General features: G+C 40.2%; 3 protein-coding genes across 3 annotated transcripts; all 3 read right to left on the reverse strand.

The window, feature by feature from the left end:
- Nucleotides 1-139: 139 nt before the first annotated feature.
- On the reverse strand, nucleotides 140-2,145 carry LOC106924523 (secretory phospholipase A2 receptor-like). Its single transcript, XM_014998268.2, has 3 exons — nucleotides 1,827-2,145; nucleotides 1,427-1,742; nucleotides 140-1,321 (listed from the first exon to the last, which is right to left on the reverse strand). Exons 1-3 carry the CDS (start codon nucleotides 2,108-2,110, stop codon nucleotides 1,109-1,111), a joined length of 813 nt encoding a protein of 270 aa, XP_014853754.2. The 5' UTR covers nucleotides 2,111-2,145; the 3' UTR covers nucleotides 140-1,108.
- A 2,602-nt stretch (nucleotides 2,146-4,747) lies between these two features.
- Nucleotides 4,748-6,995, reverse strand: LOC106924522 (uncharacterized). The gene is made up of 3 exons (XM_014998267.2): nucleotides 6,634-6,995; nucleotides 6,233-6,548; nucleotides 4,748-5,777 (listed from the first exon to the last, which is right to left on the reverse strand). The coding sequence occupies exons 1-3, from the start codon at nucleotides 6,918-6,920 to the stop codon at nucleotides 5,544-5,546; spliced, it is 837 nt and encodes a 278-aa protein (XP_014853753.2). The 5' UTR covers nucleotides 6,921-6,995; the 3' UTR covers nucleotides 4,748-5,543.
- Nucleotides 6,996-10,028: 3,033 nt separating this feature from the next.
- gapdhs (glyceraldehyde-3-phosphate dehydrogenase, spermatogenic) lies at nucleotides 10,029-22,980 on the reverse strand. Its single transcript, XM_014998266.2, has 11 exons — nucleotides 22,906-22,980; nucleotides 15,887-15,946; nucleotides 15,485-15,581; nucleotides 12,855-12,961; nucleotides 12,334-12,424; nucleotides 12,121-12,239; nucleotides 11,951-12,032; nucleotides 11,072-11,223; nucleotides 10,826-10,988; nucleotides 10,650-10,747; nucleotides 10,029-10,531 (listed from the first exon to the last, which is right to left on the reverse strand). The coding sequence occupies exons 2-11, from the start codon at nucleotides 15,913-15,915 to the stop codon at nucleotides 10,462-10,464; spliced, it is 1,008 nt and encodes a 335-aa protein (XP_014853752.1). The 5' UTR covers nucleotides 15,916-15,946; nucleotides 22,906-22,980; the 3' UTR covers nucleotides 10,029-10,461.
- Nucleotides 22,981-24,358: the final 1,378 nt, after the last annotated feature.

Consider the following 24,358-nt stretch of genomic DNA (forward strand, 5'->3'; position numbering starts at 1 on the left):
GCTGGCAGGACAACACAGACACTCCCAAGGAACAGAAGCCAAAATAAACAGTGAAAACCCAAATCCTCACAAAGGTAAGTCCACTGGGTTTGCCTCTATGATTTTTTTTTACTGCTACTGCAAATAATAATAACAATAATAATAATAATAAATTTTATTTGCAAGTCATTGTACATTTGAACCAGATTTCAAAATATTACTTTTGTGGTAAACATTTCATTAAACATAAGATTTAAAAAAGCCATTGTACTTCAGTATATGTAGGATCAGATAAATTTATTTATAAACTATGTGAGCTCAATGAAAGTAAGAAGTATGACAAGGAATAGTAATACCAAAAAGTGGAGAAGACATTCAGGATAGGAAATGTAATGAACCGCTCATTCTTGCTGGTTTGATTTTTGAGTTCTTGCTGGACTTTCTCATGTTGACTAGATGTTTTCACTAAGTTGCAAACAGTTCATAAAGCCACGAAACAGGTTACATGGTACTCATATGGCTTTGCCGAGTAAATAAAGCAAATTATTTCAAATCACTTTATTCTCGGGAGCAAAATGTAAAATACATCAAATCAATTCAGTCAGTACAAATGAACTAATTTAATTTAAAATAAATAATAATTCTACTTGATAAAATACAATAAAATAAAATGCAAGTTTAAAATGGTGATTCTTCTAAATCCTATAACACAAATCCATGCAGAAGAAATAGAGTGGTCTAAATCAAATCCAAAACATGCAGTACATTTAGACTGTCCATATTTAGTGATTTGAGATTCAGACTCTCAGCACTGGTATCATTATTTGGGAGTAATAACACCAACAGAGTCCATTCAACTAGCCAAAAATATTCATAGGAAGGATATAATGATTATCACCATTCCCATATATTCTCACCAGATATTGTGGACAGGAAGTCATTTGCAATAATTGAGTTTCGACATATTGAGCAGATATATAGTCATAATAAAACAAACTAGAACATGTGTTTATATTATCTGTCATTATTACGGCACTTACGAAGCTAACAACTAGAAATATATTCAGACTTTTTGAATATGACTGCTTACATCTCTATGTGCACAGTGTATATGAAGGCAGAGAGCGAGCTAGTCATGGTCTTCCTGTAGTTTTACATAATTGCAGATGAAGTTTCTTCTTTCTGAACAGTCCCCACTGGTCCAGTTTGCTGTGTTGTTCTTGGACAGCATGCCACAGTGTTGCCACTGGCTCGGACATTCCGGCAGCATCTCCTGGTAGGCCAACGTCTCTCCGTCGGACCACCACCACTCCCCTCCCAGGAAACGCAATCCTGTCCAAACCTGGTAGACGTGAGCCAAGATTTCAACAGCAATATCAAAATAAATCCTCAACATATTTATAGTCTGGTTATTGCACAAAACAGTAAGTGACAAAATCAACCAAACCTCTTCACTGGTGGCCCTGTAGATCCGGTCTCTGACGTAGCTGAAGTCAGTAGGTCTTGTAACGCTCAGGAGGTCGTACTTATAGGAAGCTGATGACATTTCCCTGCAGCGACCCATGGCTTCCTCCCACGTCTTGTTCTCAGTCAACAGCACCAGATTGTCGTCATAGCAGGCAAATGGAAGGGTTTCAGAGCAAACATTGCCAAACCACTTTTTTCTTGCACTATTATAAGAGCCACAGCTGTAGTCGGTTTTTGGTTGAGTGGCCCAATAACTGCTCCCTGAAACATCCTCTCCTGTCAAACCTTCACCTGTTCTGAAACAAAAATAACAAAAAACAAAATGATGTAAAATTTGTTTCTGTTATAAACATGGGGATTGCACCAAAAAGGAAACTCACTTCACATTGATCCACCTCCAGGCTGACAGTTGCTCAGGATCCTCATGCAAACCAATCCAGATTTCAGTGAGTTCTTGATTCTGCAGCCACGTAGTGAGCAGGTTCGGGTCTACTATGTCCCAAGTAATCATGTCTATGTGGTTTGTCTGGCAGAACTGTCTTGCATCGGTCCATGTCAGCTCCTTAGAAAAAAAGTAAATGGTTAGTAGGAGCCCGGTTTCCATCTGAACCGCAGCATTAAAAAGGAGCAGCAGCAGCAACTCAGGATGGCCGTTCTTCCCCATTTCCTGCCCCGTTGTCGCATCAAGTCCAATGTGTCAGAGACAAAAATGTCAATTTATACCAGTGTAGAGGTCAGCGTCACTTAGACACTCCTCAGTGAGTCCAGCTGACCAGTAAAAACATTTCCCTACCTGATGTGGGAGAAATTTAACTAACACTTGGATCATAGTTTCCTGCTCTACACCAAACATGGCATTTTGAATATAGTCATTTAAAATTTGCTTAATAAATCTTGTCCAGTTTCAAGAAGAACAATTTAACAAAAGGTAATTTCTGGACAAATATTTCAGTTTGACGTTTTATTTAGCCATCTGCCTTTATTTCTTTATTCTTCGTCATTCTCTGTAAAGCCACAGATTTTCAGCAAATTGTTTCGGTTCGTATTCAAATCTGTTTCAGTCACTCAGGAGCAGAAACTATGTTATCGACTAGAGCTGATTTGTGAGAAACACTAATGGAGGGATTACACATAATCAATCCTATTAATAATTTAGCTTTTTATATGTGAAAAAAATGTCAAATAAATAAATAAAACAGATCCAAATGCAGTCATGCATGTTTCAGTAGCTGTTCATTTCATTGTTTTGATGATTTATTCAAATTGTCCTCATTTACAAAGCATGGCTGGTAGGAAAATCTGCCTCCAGGTAAATGATCCAATTTGACATGCTAATTATCTTAGCCTTATTTGAAATAATAAAAACAGGTAAAAATAATATATATATATATATATATATATATGTATATATATATATATATAAAATACACACACGTTTGTATATTTATCCATATTAGAACTTTGCATTGACTTCCATTCTTTGTAGCAACTGCATTTGTGCTTAACCTGACTTTTTCCCTCAGCCCAAACATTACTAGTCTTTTCCTGACCCTAAGCTTCACCAAACCCTAATGAACACCATATCTCTAAACTCCTAACCTTTAACCCTAAACAAGGAGACCTTATGAGGGCCAGGCTTTGGTTGGCCATAAGGCCCATCAGTCTCCAGAAGGTTAATAAAAGTCCCAGAAATTAACCTAAATATGATAATTGGAGAAGTACACACACACACACACACACACACACACACACACCCCCCCCCCACACACACACACACACACACACACACACACACACACACAAAGCAACATAATTTAAGGTTTTGTACCTTACTGTCACTACAAATGTTTTATTTTCAGAAGGATTTCAGCCATTATATAATATATAATTTGGATATTTAAGTTGTTTCTTTGCTCCTTGGATTTATTTGGATGGTTTGTCGATTTAAAGTTGCAGTTGAGACTGTGGTTACTTCTGATCACAACCAAAATATTGTTTAGATGAAACCATCACTGATCCACTAGTCAATCGGTCAGTTTTCTTTGACAGGCCCTGATTACAGCAGATCAAGTGCTGAAAAACGATTTTGAAAAAAAATCTGTTTCTCAATATGTAATGACACAAAAATGCTCTTTGATTTGCTTATATGGGACCAGTTAAAATCACAGAGAAGCTCCCAGAACTATCACAGGCGAAAAAAGCAGTAATTGTAGCTATGATGAAATCCGGTCCATAATTTTCTGTCATGCTGTGCAACAACAGCATGACAGAAACACTTAAAAAAATCTAACTAAATACAAAATTCCAGATCCCAGCCATATGCTATGTTCCGTCTTATAGTGCAAGTAATTTTTGCGCAATCAAATTTTCTGCAGTCAAAATAGTCTGTGGTCTTGTGCAGGTGAGATCGGGTTACATGTAAAACACTTCATTTGAATCTTTGAAAGACATGCTGATGAGTAAATGAGAATGTAATTCTCGTTTGCTTGTGAAAATGTTAAATTAATGTGTTTTAAACAGACAAACGGAACAATAATTGATTAAAAGGTCAAAGTTGGTCTGAATCCTCAAAATCAATCCAAAATAAATGGTACTAGACATAAATGTGTGTGTAGTTAAACATCGTCAAAGGCAGATCATTTAAAGAGACGCCCTGAACACTTCTTCTCACTGCTAGGATTGTTTATTGTTTCAAAATTTCTAAAATCCTCCTGGTCTGAATAATACAGCCTTAAAAATGTATATACACCCCCCATTAATATTTGGTTGTGTGTCCCTTACAAGGTAGATCATTGTCAACCATATGCCTACTGTAACAATAAAGAAAGTTGTAGCAGAAATTTGACCTGAATTAGTGTAGTTTGTTTTAATAAATGGATTTGCAGAGATGGGTCTGGCTTTTATAACTTATGGGTTTATGCTACTGGAGCAATGCACATTTGAAATGTTTTACTTGGGGAAATTTTCTCCAGATGATTCTTTGCTTCTCAGTGCGGCTATAATGTCTTTGCAGTGGCTTTGTAAGCTCTGATTAGGTTAGTTCTCTGGAGAACTAAAACTCTGGTGTACACCTGTGGATCTATTTAAAGGCAATTCTTCAAACATGTCACCACTATTAGGGCCTCACAAATGTTGAGAAATGGACCTAGAAATTGTAGACTTAGATGTCCAAAACTATCATATTCAAAATACGTCCTAATTATTCCGTGTTTCTGGGTTTCATCTTTCTGCCTCCCAGTTCAAATTTGCCTGTTTGATCTGATTTTAATGTCTGATTGTTCTCAAGATACACAAGGACACATTGTTGGTTTTCTTCTTTAATTCAGTCAAAATTACAGCTGTTGTATATCTAATTATCACACTAATGTTATATGAATACAGTGCATGCAAAAAAAAAAGGTAAACTGAAGATTGAAGACCAATACACAAGCTTTAGTTTAATGCTAAACATTCATTCATACAATTTCAATTCAGTTTAATCGAACTCAAATAAACTCTGTTGATTTCAGTCCAATTCTATTCTAATCATTTCCCTTCAGGTCATTTTACTTTAGTTTAATAAAACAAACATTAGCTTGCATTAATTCAGTTCAGTTCAAATCAGACTGAGTCAGTTCAGTTCAGATTAACTCAACGGGTTTCAATTAAATTCACTTTGAGTCAGAGCAGTCAAACTAAATTAAGTTTAACTGAGTTGTATTTAATACAACTGCATGCAATAGAAACAGCCAGGCTCACTTGAGAGAGACCAAGTCACCTAACATGCACATATCGGAGTGTCCTTTGAGAATGTATACTGGAAGAACATGGAAAGTAATTGTTGCAGAAAATCTTAACCACTGCGCCCCAGTGCGGCTGTATGAAAGAAACCGACGGGTCAAATTTAATGACATAAGTCTTGCTCCCAATGAGTGTTCATCCAAATAATGTTTCTCAGCCCTGAAATGAGCCGTAATACATGCAGGTGATATGACCTCCCTGATCTCCCTGTGTGAGTTTAAAAAAATGGCATTTTTGACATTTCTGAACTTTTCTAATAAATGATAAGATTCGTCTATCAGAACAAAAACCTGCGTATGCCGAAAGCAAGCATGGACCTATCCAGATTTAGAATCCCGCTTTTCCTCCTGATTTACAACTTCTTCATGAGAGCAGATGAAGTTTCTTCTTTCTGAGCAGTCCCTGCTGGTCCAGCTACTTGTGTTATATTTGGAGACGGTGCCACAGTGTTGCCACTGGCTCGGACAGTCCGGCAGCATCTCCTGGTGGTCCAACGTCTCTCCGTCCGACCACCACCACTCCCCTCCCAGGAAACGCAATCCTATCCAAATCTGGTAGACACAAAGCAAGAGTCGAAGAATATTAAAATGAACACACACACTGCAAAAACACAAAATCTTACCAAGTATTTTTGTCTAGTTTCTAGTGCAAATTTCTTAGTATACTTGAAAGAGCTAACTTACATTTTCCATCAAGAAGTAGCAGATTGTTTTAAGTCGATCATTTTGTAATACTGAAAAAAGTACTAGTTTCACTGACAGATTATTTCACTTACAATAGAGGGAAAATGTCTTGTTGGTGAAATAATCTGCCAGTGGAACCAGTTCTTCTTTTCATCAATATTAAATTGACTTAAAACAGGCTCCCATATCATGCTGAAAAGTGACTTTTAAGTTAGTTTTGTGTTATTTTAAGTGTACGAAGACATTTGACCTTGAATCTGGACCAGCACAGCTACTCATATTTGAGTTGAAAATGTTGCGGTTTTGCGTGAGAAGCTTCAGACCTCGTCGGTGGTGGCTCCGTAGATCCGGTCGCTGACGTAGCTGTAGTCAGAAGAGTTGGTAATGCTCAGGAGGTCATATTTGAAGGAGCTGTTTGTCATTTCCCTGCAGTGATCCAGAGCTTCCTCCCATGTCTTGTTCTCAGTCACTACAACCAGGTTGTCAGCATAGCAGATGAAGGACATCTCTAAAAAGCAGAGGGTGTTTTCCCACTTTTTGGTGATGCTGTTGTAGGAGCCACAGCTGCCACCGACTGCCTGTCCCAAGACCCAGTTCCTGCTGCCAGAGACGTCATCACCAGTCAAGCCTTCACCAGTTCTGATGAAAAACACACAAATGGCACGAGAGTTACCTTCAGCATTTCATCACAGTGGACATTTTATGTCATTGAATGGAAACTCACTTCACGTCGATCCACCTCCAGACCAATGACTCCTCAGGATCCTGGTGTAAACCGATCCAGACATTAGTGAAGGCTTCTTCTATCAGCCACGTCGTCAGCAGGTTTGGGTCCACCGTATCCCAGGTGACCATGTCTATGTAGTACTTCTGGCAGTACCATCTTGCTTTGTCCCATGTCAGCTTCTGAGAAGGAAAATAAATGGTCTTTTGAACCTCAGCTTCTATCCAGGCCACAACATTAAAGAGGAGGAGAAGCACGAGCGCAGAGCAGCAGCCTTTCCTCCCCATCTTTACTCCTGTTGTCACATCAAGTCAGATGTGTCTGTGCTGGAGAGAAGCCTTGTGTCATTTTATACCGGCCTACAGGTCAGTGTCACTCAGACACACCTCAGTGCATCCAGCAGACCAGTGACATCGCTTCCTCACCTGCTTTTGGAGGGAAATCACGACCCAACATTTACATGGACACGAGTTTTGGGTTTTGGAGGACAGCGTAGATTAAAATTTGACCCTTCTTCAGATTTCACCCGAGCTTTTCTAAATGAATAAATAAACATGCCAGTGAACACCAAACTAAAGTGTTTATGGTCTGTGTTGGCCCCTCTGATAGGTTTGCTTGTTCCATCATGCTGGTGGAACATAACCAGGAATAAACAGACTTGGATCAGATTTTAAAATAAATAAATTAAAAAAATGTCTTTCAGTCCAGTTGTAATGTGGTTTTACAAGAAGGAAGGTGAACATTTCCCCCAGCCTCAAGTCTTTTTTAACATAGGATCGAGTACACTATAAAGGAAACTTCACAAGGCGACTGGTTGCACTCCATTTTATTCAGAGGTCTGAATAGAAATTCAATAGAAATTTCAATCAGATAAAATCCCAATAAAACCAGAGATTTGTGAAATTTGTGGCGTAATGTGTCAAAATATAAAAGAAACCGTTCAGGCAGTACTGAAGCCTTTGTACTGTAAATGAACAGTATGTCATGAACAACGTCTGGGTAACTAACTCAACCATAATGTCATCTAGATGACAGAAAACAATTCACAGACATAGATTAGAATGATTTTATTCTTTGAATTAGCTAAAACAATCAAGTATCTACAACCTGATGACAGACTCTGGTCTGATCCTTCTGACCACAAAGATGGTCAGCAGCGCTGGAATGAAAATGATCAGAGGTTTTTACTTGGATACAATAAATGTATTTTCCAGTGCAGCAGGTGGACACTTTATATCTATCATATTCCAAATTCTGCATTAGAGGCACGTCAGAGAGGCTATAGCTTGTAAACAGCAAAGTCTATAATAGACAAAGAGAAGTTAAGTCAATCAAATCTTTGTTAAAAGGTTGTCTTCTTCCATATTTGATTCAAATGTACTGAATTCGACGTAGTCTTGGAGATCTGACAGCGATATCAGGTTACATGTAAAACACAGGATTTGAATTTTTCAGAAGATGCGCAGATGATTGAGTGCCTCATTTGCTTTTATTGTAATCAGGAAGCTTAAACGAAAGCTGGAAGCTGCAACGAAAATGTTGCAGAACATACGAGTATAAGTGAACTGTTTGCCAAACAACTGTTGCAATAATTAAATGAAACAATTTGTTCTTTTAAATTTCATATGGTGTGTGTTTAGTGGCGTTTGTCGTTTTGGACATCTCTGTCAAACGTAAAAAGCCAAATTTTTACCAGAGAGGACTTTCTATTGTAAGCAGGGAAAATACACCTAAACAAAGTCTTTGTAAAAAAAGAGAAATGCTAGTACCTTCTCATTAGTACAAATAGGACCAGTAGTTTATGTATATTGATAATTACCCTTTAAGCTTGTGTGATCTGTACAGAAACATAAAAGCCAGGCACCTATTTCTGATGCTACCAGCTTGGTCATCCACTGCTGTTTGATGGTAATACCTTCTTCATCCAGCAGGTGTCGCACTGCAGCGAGGGTGGTTCTGTTGGTCACAAACAGCACGCTCAAGATGATCCGGTGGAGATGAGGTGGAGATCAGGATGATGGAGAAGACTATCCCTCTTCCTCACCAGGAAGTGTAGTCACAACAAAGAAAATAAAAATCAACCAAAGCAAATATCCTTTGTTTTTGTAGTCTTACAATATAAACATTTTTCTAAGTATATATTGAGAAATTGTTTTTTTGTTGTTGTTTTTTTTTTTTCTTGCATTATAATGAGATATTTGATGAGAGTTACAGCATGTCCCTAAATAGATATCAGCCATCACAGTTGGAGAAACTTTTATTGGATCAGTGGGTTTAAACACAGAAGGATTTTGGCTCCACCTGTTGGTTTTTTTCCAGTATTGCAATTTGAAACTAATGATCAGAGGTGAGGTTCAGAATGTAGACCAAACATAAGTGTGCCTTATTTAGGTACAACTAGCAAGTACAGGGTTAGACCCGCTGTTTCCTTCAGAACTGCTTTGGTACTTTGTGGTGTGGAGGATCTGAGCTCCGTGTTATGATCCATAATCCTACCGGAAGTAGCCAGCAGAAGATGGGTTAGTGTTAACAAGTATGGACAGGAATACCTAATGAGGAGGGTGTGCAGGCTAAGTGGAAAAATTAAGTACGATAATTACCTTATAAAACAGATTCAGCTGTGAGATTCAGAGGCTATACTTTTGGTTTTTAATCCTCTTTCTGGTGTGTGTGTGTGTGTGTGTGTGTGTGTGTGTGTGTGTGTGTGTGTGTGTGTGTGTAATGACTAAAAAAAATAAATAAATAAGTCATACGTTCAATCAAATCAAACTGTTACTTTTGCAAAGGTTTACAGTTTTAAAATACTTTTGAAAGAGTGCTTTTTACTTCTACCTGATGTTATATGCCCACAGTATTTTAAGAATGAGCTCTTCTCCATCAAATGTGTCCTTTCTTAGCTGATTGGCTGGCCAGCAAATGAAAGCCTGAAGGAATAACTTAAAACTTTCACCAAATCGATGCTTCTTTATCCTGTTTTTTTCATCCAGGGCTGGTTTCTCCTCTTGTTTTATGTGTGAACTAAGCTGTCATTAAAGTCCAGTTCATCCACTGTCACTGGATTTCAAATGGTACCAGTCAATCCAGTTACTGTGATTTGTGGTTCTTAAGTATTCATATTTTGAAGCAATACTCTTAAGCCTTTTTGTTTTTTGTTTTGCTTTCACATCATCTTTAAGCTTTCCTGGATTTGTTTGGTGCATTTAGACATTCAGCCACAGAATTTGCTTTAAACTCTACATCTTTTAGCCCTTTCAGTCAATTTTACACACAAACTAAACATACATTTAAAATATGACAGATTGTCTTCCTCACCTAAATTCTAAGAAAGTTCACATGACATCAAACTACACATTTAATCCATTTTAAAGAAATTAAGCTGGACCATGAAAGAGGAGTTGAGGGTTTTTTCAAACTTTATTTTTTTCATCTCTTGAATCATCATTAGAGTAACAGTAGGTCTGCCGCTCAGGTTCCTCCTTCCACTGGTGACGAAGCTTTTAAAATCACACTAACAGTGAGATGGATACAGTAGTTACCATAGTACTCAGTCATAATTACACATCTAAATCAGCCGTGGGAGCTGGAGAGGGGGAACACGAACACAAATACTTTCACCGAATTGTCGCCTCGTCAATAAAGGAAAACACAGATGAACTCAAAACACTCAAACACACATTTGCTGCTGCCTACATATACTGTAGTAGAGCTAAAGGGGTTGAAGATGCTATGATTTGGCTATGGGCGGGGCTTTTGTGTAAAAGAGAAGGGAGGGATTCATGATGGTTAGCGGTGGTCCCTTTGCTCACTTCCTCTCAGGACAGGAAGTGTCTACTCCTTGGAGTACATGTACAGCAGCAGGTCGGCAACACGGTTGCTGTAGCCGTACTCATTGTCATACCTGGAAGGAAAAGCAAAGGTAAGCAAAAGTTGACTTTAATTTTAATTTTATTTCAGTGCATCTCATTAGATTAGGAAAGGTTCTTGCTCTACAGGCTTAGAATATGTTAGAAACTCACCAGGAAATGAGTTTGACAAAGTTGTCGTTAAGGGAGATGCCGGCGCCAGCATCGAAGATGGAGGAGTGGGTGTCTCCAATGAAGTCAGAGGACACAACCTGGCAAACACCAACGTCATAGATTACAAACAGATCTCAGTTTGATATCAATAAAGAGCTGCAGGTTCAGGGAAATACCTGGTCTTCAGTGTAGCCCAGCACTCCCTTCATGGGTCCATGTGCGGCCTTCTTGACGGCCTCCTTGATCTCGGCGTAGGATGCGGACTTGGACAGACGGCAGGTCAGGTCCACGACGGACACGTCCGCCACTGGCACCCTGAAAGCCATTCCTGTCAACTTGCTAGAAGAAGAGAGAAAGATTAGACCCTTTTGCTTTGCTGCTTTATGCTTTCTGACAGAATTAGCAGCAGAGCGGTCGCGTACCCGTTGAGGTCAGGAATGACTTTGCCCACAGCCTTGGCAGCGCCGGTGGAAGCTGGAATGATGTTCTGGTGGGCGCCACGGCCGTCACGCCAGGCCTTGGAGCTGGGGCCGTCCACTGTCTTCTGGGTGGCTGTGTATGCGTGGACTGTGGTCTGCAGAAGGCAGAGTTACACTGGGTGAAGGACTGACGCCTTTAAGACTTCCAAACATAAACGAATGCAGCAAAATATCCGGATAAGACACAGATTTAGGGTGAATTATCACCAGGCCTGTTTAGTCTGCTTCAATTGAACTCCAGTCTGTCTTCCCAAACACACCTTGTTTGTTTGTTTATTGATCCACACTAAAGTTCGACTGGTCTGATCAATCAAATATTGATGCAAACCAAAAAAGTGAACTCTGGGTTTCTTACAAACCCAGGTAAGAGGCCCATTTGGTTGCAGTGAACACTGGGGCGGTTCCAATACATATGCGAACACCAAGCAGATGGGAGACCACTCCAGAAGCAGGAAGTGGACTATGGCAAAGGGGATTCTGGGTAAATACCACCAAAACACACAAGTCTAACGCTGGCCGAAAAATGTGGCTCACAGTCTTTGATCAAAGACAAAAAAGAAATCCGACAAAAGCTAAAACCGGTTGCTACTCCATTTTTGTTCCCATTTTGCAAAAAAAGAATTTGTGTTCAGTGTCTTCTTCTGTGGTTTTCATGCCGTTTTCTTCAGTGGTTCTTGGTGCAGCGCCACAACAGGCGAGGGGGGGAACAGGCGTTTCAATCAGTTTGGATCATTTAATACAGCGTGATGTGAAAACTAACGCACCGGCTGAACTTTGGTCCCCAAACAAACCGAGTTCACCAGACTACCAGGTGTTTCTTACCATGAGAGCCTCCTCGATGCCAAAGTTATCGTGGATGACTTTGGCCAGGGGAGCCAGGCAGTTGGTGGTGCAGGAGGCATTACTATGCAGAAACAGATAAAAACTCATCATTACTCAGAAAGGCTTGTAAAATACTGCAAGTTAGAAATAATATTCAAAGGGAGCATTACCTGACGATGGTCATGGAGGACGGGTCGTATTTGTCCTCGTTAACTCCCATGACAAACATGGGGGCATCAGGTGAGGGGGCGGACACGACCACACGCTGTGCACCGCCCTGGATGTGAGCCTGAGTTCGAAACATTATGAAAACACAGGTTAGAAACCGGGTCATCGCTCCATGCCGTGCGTAATCCGCTGAGCGTTTCTTTGTGTGTACGTACGTTGGCCTTCTCCAGGCTGAGGAAGACTCCAGTGGACTCGACGACGTATTTGGCGCCAGCGCTGCCCCAGGGGATCTCAGCAGGCTTCATACTGGAGGAAACAAAGGAGACGGCGACAATGAATCTGTGTTGGCTCTATCCATGTGAGAAAAGCAGATCCTGTCCACTGTAATTTAGCGTTCAGGTCCTTGGTATGTAAATTGACAGGAAGCTTTATGTGTCGTGAGGCTGGAATGTCTCCTCTGTAACCGTCCTGTTGGTTTTCCCATCGCCAGAGCTGAGACTCTGAAACACAATGAGCTAAACCAACAGCTGCCGCAGACAGTGAAGCATAAAGCCTCGTTCCAAAGCCAGGAATTCACTCGTACACATAAAAAAACAACACAAAAATTCACAAAAAAAATCTGTCTAAAACAATAACCGTCTTCATAATCACACTATGCTGAGTCCAACGTCACAACAGCCTCCTGGAATCTGCAGATGCCAGAAAGTCTGAAGGATAATCAAGCGTCTTCACTTACCACTGGAAAACAGAGATGGCTTTGCCATCAACGTAAAGCTTGCCACCATCATGGGAGACCTCGCCATGGTAACGGCCGTGGGTGGAGTCGTACTTGAACATGTAGACCTGAGAAAAGGGAGGGCAAGAAATAATGAGTCACGGTGAAAAGTTTCACAAGCTGTAGTTTTTGGATTTGGCTTTAAAACATTTAGATCTTTCTATGTAAAACTAATATTAACCTACAATAATACTTGGTGTAGAAAAATATGCATGTGTGACTTTTAGCCATTTCAGAGAAGATTCTGAACAAGTATCTGGATTGTTGTCATTTTATTACAATGTCTGACGTTTAGCAATATTAGGTATAGATCTACATGTTTTCAACAGAGTTAACAATAATAATAATAATAATAATAATAATAATAATAAAAGTAAAGTTTTACATATGCATTTTAAATATTTTTTTGAAAAACAAAACAGATCATCTAAATACACAGTTGAGTTATTCTCACTAAAACAAAGCTAAATGAAGTGGTTTGGTATACTTGAACACTCTTAGAGGTGAATTAATGTCAGTTTAAATCATTGTCCTCTTAGTTGTTGTCTTTTCTATTTTGTTGTTATTGTAAAATAATAAAACAAATCCATATAATTTGCATTAAAACAGTTGACCAAATTAATTTTCCAGACATTGGATTGGTTTGCAAAGGGCAAATGCCACCACTCACAAGATGGAAGATCTACTGTTTTTAATGGCAAAAACTAATCTGCAACTTCTAAACATGGGTGGAAATTAATTGTTTTAATGATTTATCAACCACTCAAACATTTCACCAGCCATTGTTTCACTGCTTTTCTTTTTTTGTTACAACTCCCACAAGTACAATCAAATTACATAAATCATGATTTATTCTTTTCTGTAAGAAAGACTATTTATTCACAAGAAGCTTAGCATCCGCATGTACTTATACAGACCCCACTTAACACTGGGGTAGTGCAATAAGTTATATTTAAACAATTACAAACATCAAACTTTAACCACTACAGTAAAAATCACAAAGTCTTTTCTTTAGTTTCTGGATTCTACATCAGTAATCATCATTGGATTCAGACTCTGAATCTGACAGTGATTTTCCTTCCTGCTGTGCATGAAATCAGCCTGTCTGGGTGTCGTGCTGCCCTGGTGCCACAGCTGGATGGCATGTGTGCGATCAAAACCCTCAATCTGGGGTAGTTACTGAAAGTCTAGACCTCCAGTCGCTTTAACAAGCTTCATCACATTAAATCGCCTCTCAATCCTTTCATTAAGAAACCGACATTTAACTTTCTGTTCTTCCCTCGACTCCTCTTGGGAAACGTTTTTGTTCTCTGCCAGCTTAACTAACAAAATGCAACATCGCATTGCTGAAGTTACTGCTCAGATATTCTGGTTTTATGTTTCAAGTCTAGCTGAATAGAATGAGTCTTACAATCATTTCCTATGTTCAGCATTTCCACATTTTGGCCACAACTTCCCCAGATGGTAATTAGTGAAGGTGTGTCTCTAATCATGTTTTAAAACATTTTTTAATTATATTAACTTCTATTTTTTTCATTACTTTTTCCGTTTAATGCAGAATTTTTATTATTACTATTACACACATGCCAAAACATGTTCATTGTTCATTCCACATGCCATTATCATTCCTGTGTTATTACAGTGTTTTTCTGACTGCGAGCCAGCCGCCACTCACACACACACACACACACACACACACACACGTACACACACCTGCCCCCTCCCTACATGAAACATTCCTTCTTCATAGATGTCTCAAAATAAAATGTAAGATTTTTTTCACACCAGATCCGATTTTAATCTTTCTTTATTTTTTTGCTCATTTTCTTTTCTAATAAAGAAAAGACAGAAAATATTTTCAAAATGAGGCTCTTATTTCTACCATTCCTCCTGTGAGTTGTATGAGTATTAAGGCCAGGCTCAACATTCCTCATAAAATTATGACTTTCTTTTGCATTATTTCAACTGTATTATCATAACATTCATTCTTACAACTAAAAATATCATAGCCTTATCCTAATATGACCTGCATTGAAAGTCCAAATAAATATAAACAGAAGCTGTAAAACACGTTTGTCAAACAAGATGGGGGCCTTGGGCATGGTGACTCTGAACTACAGAAGCCCAAAGGGTTTATTGGTGAGAAAAAAATCTTGATTTCTTCAAAATCCAAAAAATTGATTAATGATGAAAATTGCACATCCCTAATTCTTTATGAACATTTGGACTCCTTCTTACCGGGCTGGCAGCAGCTAATCTGACCTCTGACCTTAATCTGTCCCTGGGTCACGTCTCTCTCCTCATCCTCAGACGATGAATCCCCTGAAAGGCTAATTCTCCCTCATTCTCCGGCCCTGAAGCTACTCCAGCAGTAGAAGCTTGTAGGGTAAACATATCAGTTAGTTATTTCTCTGTGTTTTTCTGGGCGCTTCTCATCCTTTGTTCTCACCATTCCATACTTTTGTCAGAATTCAACCAGCGGCCGGAGCCATTTGCCAGCTCTAACTCTATGATTCCTCCACATCTCTGATTTTACGTGCAAAGAAAGTGTGATAACATGCTGTAACCCAACAAGCTCAAAGCTCTCTCACCATGTACTGCAGGTCGATGAAGGGGTCGTTGATGGCGACCACTTTGATGCCTTTCTGCAGGCATGCCCTCAGGACCAGGCGGCCAATGCGACCGAAGCTGCAGACATTGACAGACAGATGTTTAACACTCATTTTTAAATCTTTATCAACATTAAATAATAGTTTTCATGAGACACATATACATCATAGTTTGTGAGAACCTCAAAAATGATGCTAAAAGGTAAACTGAATTGTGCATTTAAATACTTTCCCTGATGTTGGGGACAAAAGTGAATAAACTGCGTAGTGTCAGTAGGTGATATTTCATGGATAACTTTGAGAAGTGACCATCACCACGTGACCTTTTCCTTTTCCTGACAGTCATTTCTGATCCTGTGTATAAAACATGAGGTTCAAACTCACCCATTGATTCCAACACAGAGGTCCGACATGGTTGCTGTTGCTTAGGGGGTGTGGAGTTACCTGCACAACAAAACAAACGCCGGTCAGAATCAACACACGCCCAATGATTGACGTAAACTGACCTCTAAAGGAAAATGTCAACGTTTTAACAGCATTTGGAGTTTAAACATCAGACATCAGGGGTGACAAAAGACAAACTAGATGATTTGTGAGGGCTTTACCAATGCGGACTATTTTAAAACGAGTTTAGCTAATCAGGTTGGACTGGTAAATCGTGTTGCTACCAACCCATAAACTCTGTTTTCTACACAACAAGCCTGAGTAATATTACGAAAATAAAAAGGAAATACTGAAAAAATTATAGGTTGTGTGTAGATAAAGGTGGATTCTGAGCCGCATGGTCGATTTGTGAAAATGTAGAGAGTTTTATTTGTTTATATGCAATCGGTATTTTTCTGTGATCAGGTAGGCGGAAGCTCCACAGATTCAAGTTAGAGAGAACCAATAGCAACAAGCAGTTGTCATCATATCCCTAAAAATCATCTCTGCAGTCAAACAGAGGAATGTTCATGAGAAATGAGCCATGTGTCATTTCTGATGGAAATATACCACCTGAAGCTTCTCTGGGCTACAAGTGACCTGCGGACAGGCCGGTAGCAGCTAAAATCTCGTCACAACCAGGTTCTGCGGCTCTGGTTGACGTCAACAAAGGAGGTAAAAATACAGGCCATTAAAATCTGCATTTCCTCAGCCTGCTCTGCTGAGGCGTGGAGGAGCTGCTGCACCATGCAGGGACATGTTTAGAAAACAACAGGGATCTGAAGGCCGGGAGAAAGCGGCTGGTATGCAGCGCAGCAGAGAGACGGTGTCCGCCAGCCCAGCAGAGGGGAACGTCTGGCTGTGACACAACTATTCGACCTCCTTTTCTCTCTGCTTTTCCCTCGCCGTTTCACACGGTTCGCTCATCTGCGGGATCAACCACCGTCATGTCCCTTTTGTTTCAACTCTAAGCAGGACCGCATCTGCTTAAAACATGGAGATTGTTACATAATCTGATAAGTTTTCATGGCATTCCTTAACATTTCTGACTTTGAGTTAAATACAGATGGTTGTGATGGTTGTATTTTAGTAGATGACAAAACTTTGAGGAAATCATGTGAGCGTTGGTGACCCATTTAGGGCTAAACACATGAAACGCTGCAGTGCAGCAACAGCTGAAAATGAAATGCACTAATAAATCAGCCAGTTTGCCTTTATTTGCAGATCAAATGATTAAAAATCTTTGTTCTTTATGTCCCCTCTTTTTATTAATTTGCATCAAAGAAGCCCCATCATTTTTGATACACGCTGAGTTTAGTAAAGATCAGATTCAACTATCAAAGAACCTGAATTATAGTCCACAGAATAAAAACTAAGTCATTTAAAATAATGAGACATTGTAGAAAACTGGAAGCCAGCTTAGAGATGCCTGATTAGCGCGTCTGTAACAGAAAACCATATTAATATGTCAACAATATGTGTATAAAATACTTCAGCTTGATGTGTGTGGAGCAGGTAGGGTGGCACTGGCTTGTCATTTTCAGCTACTCTAATCTCCTAATCTGTTGTGTGTTGGGACATTGGGGACAAGCTGTCGATCCGCTGAAATGCATTGTGGGAGTACTTTAAATAGACTGCAGGGGTAACCAGATTACAATTGATGAATTTTACCTCACAGAACAGCACAAACAATGATGCTGATGATATCTGGAGCATCCTGTGGCTGGGATGACACTGTTACTGTACTTCTCCACACCTGGAGTCAACTATTGAACTGCTATTAACTATCACGTTCTGTCTGATTGATCCAAAAGGCTCATTATGATCTTGTTTCTGTGCTTTATTCTGCTTTTTCTTCAAGGCAGAGCAGCCATTTTATGTTCTGCAGCCAGCATCCGTAACACAAGGTCACTAAGGGAGAGACAAACAGGAGAGTGTGTGTACAACATGACAGATCTGTTTCCACTTCGTGCTTTCACAAAATTCAAGGGTAGCTTTCCCTCCTCCTGTAATCTTCTTCCTCTCCTCCTGCATGAATACTAACGTCTCACTTTTCTCTGCACAGAAGCAGTTGCCCTGGGTTCCCAGAACAAAATGGCCGCCCTGCTGACAACCGATCCAGCAGTGTGTGGTCCGTTCTGCATCTTAAAGCAGGTGGAAATTTCTGCTGAGCAAGAAGTTGAATCTCAAACATGTGGCTCCAGATGTGGAGAATTTCATAATTTCACTGCTTCCCCGATGAGGCAACACGCCGAGGCACGTCATGCATGTAAACCTGCACACACTTGACGAAACAATCCCGTTCGTGTCCTTCGGTGTTGCCCCGAGGCCGTTTGAGCGATTGGCAAATGGAAAGGCACGGAGGAAGGAGGATGGAAGTTGCAATAGTTTGTAAGTGGTTTGAAAAAAAAGGAAGAATTTCTCAACCGAGAGGCAATAATTACAAAAAGTAGAAACATAAATGCTGATCTCTTAGGGTTGTAAGGGAGTTCTGCTTTGCAGAAAAGTTTCTCATATCATGTTTGCATGCAGCCAACTAATGGTGTCATTTTCAGTCTACTCTAGCCTATTGACTAATTATTTTTGACATCTAAAGTCAGCTTGAAAACCTCAAATGAAACCTACATGTAAACCAGATCTGCAAGTGGTGTAAACTGTTTATCCTTTTTTTCTATTAAAGATGCAATTATCAGACTGTTTTCTGGCCTGATGGCTTAACTTTAGAAGAGTTTACTAAACTCAGCCAGTTAGGGGCATATGTCTCAATGCATAAATGGGAATAGTCTGGTAATTAAACTTAACCTACGTTAAGTAAGCTTAATATAAATGTATCCCAGATTTCATGTAGCAAGCAGATATAAAAGGTTCCAAGGGTTATCTTCACTTTAACTTCACCCTGAAGTTGTGCCTCTTTTGAACAGACGGCACAGTTAGCCGCAGTCTGGCGTTCGGACTGCACTCACTCTGAAACGCCACCGCTCACAGAGGCACCATTGTGCGGTGGAGAGTAGCGAGGTAACACACTGGTGGCTGCAGCTTCCAGTCTGCTGGCACTCATTAATATGTTAGAAGAGGAGGCAATTAAAAACAGGACATAATGGCAAAACCAGGCTTTCCTTATTGAGTTTCCTCAATAAGGAAAGACATAAGGGTGAAGAAAAACCTTCAGTTCAGATCTGACAATGAAGGCGAGTCAGGAAAATATGACAAAGCTTCAGGGTATCATTTACTCCAAATGAAAGTAGGTGCAATTAAACGCTTAAGGTATGAAAAAAAGAGATGTGGATCAGACTGAATTATGGGAAATGTAGTGCAGCAAACTCAAACAACAACTTTATACAGCATTTTACTGATCTTCCCTCTCATCTGCATAAGTCTGTCCCAGATAACCCCCGATACTCTGATCTATTTCCCCTCTTCTTCCTGACCCACAGCTGCTTCAACGTGACCTCTCTCATGACCCCAAATCCACACACAATCATTAAAATTCAGTGAGCCCCTATAGCTTAAATTTGACCCCTCACCCGCCGCCGAGTCTGATTCTCTTGTTCTTGCACAGCTTCCCCTCCCCCAGGCTTCGGCCCCTTTTCAGCTCACTAACAGCAGGAGGGATGAACTGCAGGGACCACTGGGGGAAGGGATGACTCATAACCAGTGACCAAAAAAGGTTAAATTCACCAGACTGCATCAGGTGGTCCAGATTTTAAAAACCGCATGCACGAGAGGATCAGATGCAGCATTTTCACTGCACTCATTCGTCCTTTCCTGCAAACCCTCACCTATTCCCTAATTCACCAAGTTGTCTCTTTCCTTAGCTTTGCCTCAGTTTATGCACTGGTTGGAGATTTCACAAGGGTGAGTGAATGTGAGCAAGTTCAGTGAGTACATCCTCACTTTCCCGCACCAGAGCGCCCCACCCCCCCAGCCTTCCTCCTTCGTCCGCCCTTGGCTATTCAAACCTTCCCCCAGCTTCCTATTCCTCTGTCACACCCTCTTTCTCCTCAGTGGTTTTCCACTGCAGTGGATCGATTGGACAGAGACATTGCAGAATAGCCAATTAGGTAATGTCTTTTCCTCCCGACCCGCCTCTTTCAGAGTTTTGGAGTCACACTTTTCTTTTTCCGTGCAACAAAAAGTACTTTCCTTTTAACTTACAGTTTCTCTCACTTCCTCTTCAGCAGCTTGTCTGCTTGTTTTTTATTCTCACCTTAGAGATGTCTCACTGCGGCTTTGAACGAGTCACTCAAATGTTCACCATCATCACATCACTTGTCTAAAATATGCAAACACAGTCAGACTTTACAAGGATGCGTCTGGCTTTTAACTGACCCCACATGGGTTGTGTTTCCTGCTGTAGCAAACTGTTACAAATATTGGTTAAATTGACCTGACATGATACGGAAGCGGATATTGCGCCATAATACTGTAAAAAGAAGAAAGTAAGGCTTTCTTCTTGTAGCCTTACTTAAAGTAGGTTACAAGAAGTTGTAGCATTTTTTTTTGTTTAAAAAAATGCCACAACATCCAGAAAAATTCAGGAAGAGGTATAACGTGACAAGTAAGAAAAGGAAATGAAAGAACATGCTCAAAAATGTGGTATTTCTCACATTCTTTTTTGTAACTTTACAGTCTAATTTGGGATGTTCCACTCAACATTCCACTGAGAGGATTTTATTGATCTATGGTGCCATGTGGCACCATAGTGGCACCATTCTTTCCTGTGGGATGGCTCATTTCCTAAAAGTGGTGACAGTTAGGCAAAGAATGCTGAGTCATACTGAGTCTTTCTTCCTCTCACACAAAGCTGAGTTCGTAGGTGATGCTGCATGATCAAACGGGACACTCATATAAACCAAAGCACCCTTCAGGGGGGAAAACTTAGTTAATCTAGAACTAGCTCAGAGGGAATGAATGAGTCGAGTATGTAAATGACCAGTAGTAGGAGGTGTATCTGAGAGCCACGTTCTGAAACTTGTAAAGATGGAAGCTAAAGCTAAAGCTAGGCACTTTCTTGGTGAGGAACTGGCAAAAATGGTCTTTTCAGTAAGCATGAGAGAAACCTAATTGCCATCTTTCATCCGGCTGACCAGCAGAGAGCAGCAACTTCAGGGCCATCATCATTGCTTTGCCCTATGCTTTTTGCAGCAAGCCTTTAGCCAACAGGAGTAGATGTGAGAAAAACACATGAACTTATGAGTGCCTGATATACCTTGGTACCAGTAACCTGCCATGTCTAGCAGGGACTATTCACTTTCTTCAGTGCTATGGTAGCTTAGGTTAGCTAAGACTTCTCTCATTGGCTAACAGGCTAATTAGTGGTAGTCAGAAGGTATTTGTAAGCTTGTAGCCTTTTCTTAAGTATAAGCAGAGTGAGCTAACACAAATTGTTATATGTATGAGCATCATTAGCATGAGGAGCCAAATTAGCTAACATGACTTATTACTTAAAATGACAAAATAGTGACAAGTTATTGATGTAAATATGTTTTAATATTCAAAAACAAGAGAACAGAAAATATTTATTTAAAGAACGCAGAAGACTCTTTATTTTCTACTGCTTCAGGCTTAAGGCCTTTACACGCAAGCTAGGTCATAGCTAATGCTAAGATGCTGCTTACTGCCTGCAACCTTCACTTAAATATGGTGTTAGGTAAGCCGGCTGTCCGTCTCTGTGACTACAATGTGAAAAATACAAAATTGTTGAGCTTAAAAACAAAATGTCGATTAGCATCAGTGAAGCAGCCCTGGGCCTGATGTGCCCTTCATCATCTCGAGTCATGACCTTCATCCAGTCTGACATGGCTGCATCTTCCTGTAAGCTACCAAAACCACACGACATAAAATTATCCATGGTTTCATTTTTCGCAACGTCCCTTCTCTTATCAGTTTTAATGCAGTAAAAAAAAAAGAAAAGCCTAAATCCTTTCAGATAAAAACAAGGCCTCGTCGACAAGCCTCATCAACAGGTCCGTCAAGTGTCGTGCCAAACTGCGACAGAATCACGCGACGCTGCGCCACTTTTTCTCTGCCCCACGGTTGCATCACAAGAATACAATAATGCGAGTTCTGACCTGCTTTTTTCCCCCCTACATCAACTCATTCCTATTCACTTTGTTTCTCGTCACTATGACCCCTAAATCCCGTGATTACGGAAACCCATTCATCCCTCGAGTGTGTAACGTCGTCAGACTTCATGGTGAATAGCAGAGCAGGCACGTAGCTTCATTTATTCATCTCAGTACCAGTGTTATCCCCCTGCGTGATGCACACGTGAAACAATATGACCAAGAAAGTTCTCTGCGGAATTCGCAATCATGATTTTTCTTTATAAACTCCGAGTTATAGTATTTTTGCTAAATTAAGGGAGTAATACAGCTTGGGTTTCGTGCAGAGGATTACATAACATGGAGTCCAGCCTACTTCCGCAGATGCAGCGCTGCGAGCTTACAAAGTCACGTTGCTCTCACAGAGTAATCTTCCACATTTCAACACATTTGTCGAAAATTGTGATAATTCCGTTTTCCACTAAGCACAATTTCCACCGTGGCGCATTTTGAGCGCAAGTGTTTACAAGATGCGCGAAGCAATGTTTTTATAAGGAATAAGGACAGTCTCTCTTCCAGATTAAGAGGCCATTGCGCATCCCCTCCCATTCTCCCGTCTGTCTTCCTACAGGCATCGTTTAAAAGCAAACTGCGAACAGAACTGGTCAGAAAAAATCTTAAGCTATATAGCGCTCCTTCAAATCCCAATATAGTCCTTTCTGCACCACAATACCTGAGTTAACATTGGAAGTGGATGCGAACACATCATGGCCACAAGCTTCCGCAAGTGACGTAGAACCTCTTTGGCGATAGATGTTTATTGATATTTGATGGGTTTCCGATAAGAACGTGGATATAAACACGTTATAATCGATGGAAATTTAGTTTAGAAGCGTGAATTATACATAGATGTTAAACCGCGGAGCTCAGACTTACCTCTCTGCTGATGCTGCTCGAGTCAGTGTGCGCAGCTCGCTGTTCAGGCTTCACATTTTATACTGCCTGAGTCACCATAGCGACGTGACGTCACTTCATCCGCTGCTGACAAGATCCATTCTGAACGAGGGACTCCTCACGGTCTCTCTGCAGCTGCTATGGCGACCAGACTGATGGATACCAGTGGTCTGGTTGATCTCATGTTCGCAGAACTTTATCATCTAATAAAGAAAGCTGGGTTTTTTGATGACGGATTATTAAATTAATAGCCGGCGATCAAAGCAGACAGAGACAGGTACCAATGGCAGGATGCCAGAGACTGTATGGTAGAGAATGATGTAATATTTTCTCACATTCTCGTAATAATTAGTTAATGTGACCGAATACTGCTCACATAAAACCTGAAAACCATAACTATCTGCAGACGGACTCAGAAAAGGGAGCTGCAGCAAGTGGGAACAATAAAAAAACAAAAAACTATTTAGTTTAGTCCCTCTGTATTGAATCACACTGTTCAGGATTAAACTGCACGATGAATTTAACACAGACCCTATTTTGTCTTTAGTTTCCTAAAGGACTGAATGAATCCCCTATGGGGATTGTCACAAACAATCCCCATAGGGCGGAAGCAGCACTGATGTAAGAAGAAATTTGAATGTTTAATTTTTCCCCTTTTATACAATATTATTACTATTGCATTTGATTACTGATTTTCACTTATATTCCACTTTAATAACTATTTGAAGAATCTGAATTAATAAGTTACAACATTTAATTTACCTTTGGGATCAATAAAGTATTTTTTAAATTCAGTCTGAATAACTAAATTCACTCTTCGCGCTGAGGAGATCAAACTTTGACTTTCTTCCTCCTTTACGCCCAGCGTCACAACACGCCAGACTGAGAGAAAGCGTACGTGAGGCAGGATGCGTACTGTGGCGGAAAATGGGAAATCCCTGCAGTGCAACTCACTGCACACCCGCTTTCATCATTTTAATGGGGAGGAGTCCAACATTTTATAGCACGGCTCGCCTTCTGCTGTTGTACAAAGGAAACATATCCTCTCAACTTAACAAGATGCCTAGCAAAAAAATAAAAAAATAAAAAAATCACAAACGTTACCAGTAAAGAGATACTTTTCCCCCCCTAAGTTTGGGGTTTGACTCAGACTTCTCTGTTTTATTACTGCCACCTACTGGCAGCCAGCATAAATAAATTTATTTAAACAATGACTCAAACCCACGTGGCTGGCATTTAGGAGGCAATGCATACCACATGATACATATTCCTTAGTATGAGACACAAGTTTAAAAATGTTAATAATGCCAGTTTAAAAGTAAGACATGTAAATGTTGGGAGAAATTATGAATCATCTGCCAAATTACATACAGTGGTGGATTTTGAAAAAAATATCTCTGGGGTTGCAAGAGAGGGGCAAGGATTTTTCAGAGAG

The sequence above is a fragment of the Poecilia mexicana genome, unplaced genomic scaffold, assembly GCF_051168715.1.
Source record: "Poecilia mexicana isolate PSO_F unplaced genomic scaffold, ASM5116871v1 scaffold_16, whole genome shotgun sequence".
Taxonomy (NCBI): Eukaryota; Metazoa; Chordata; class Actinopteri; order Cyprinodontiformes; family Poeciliidae; genus Poecilia; species Poecilia mexicana.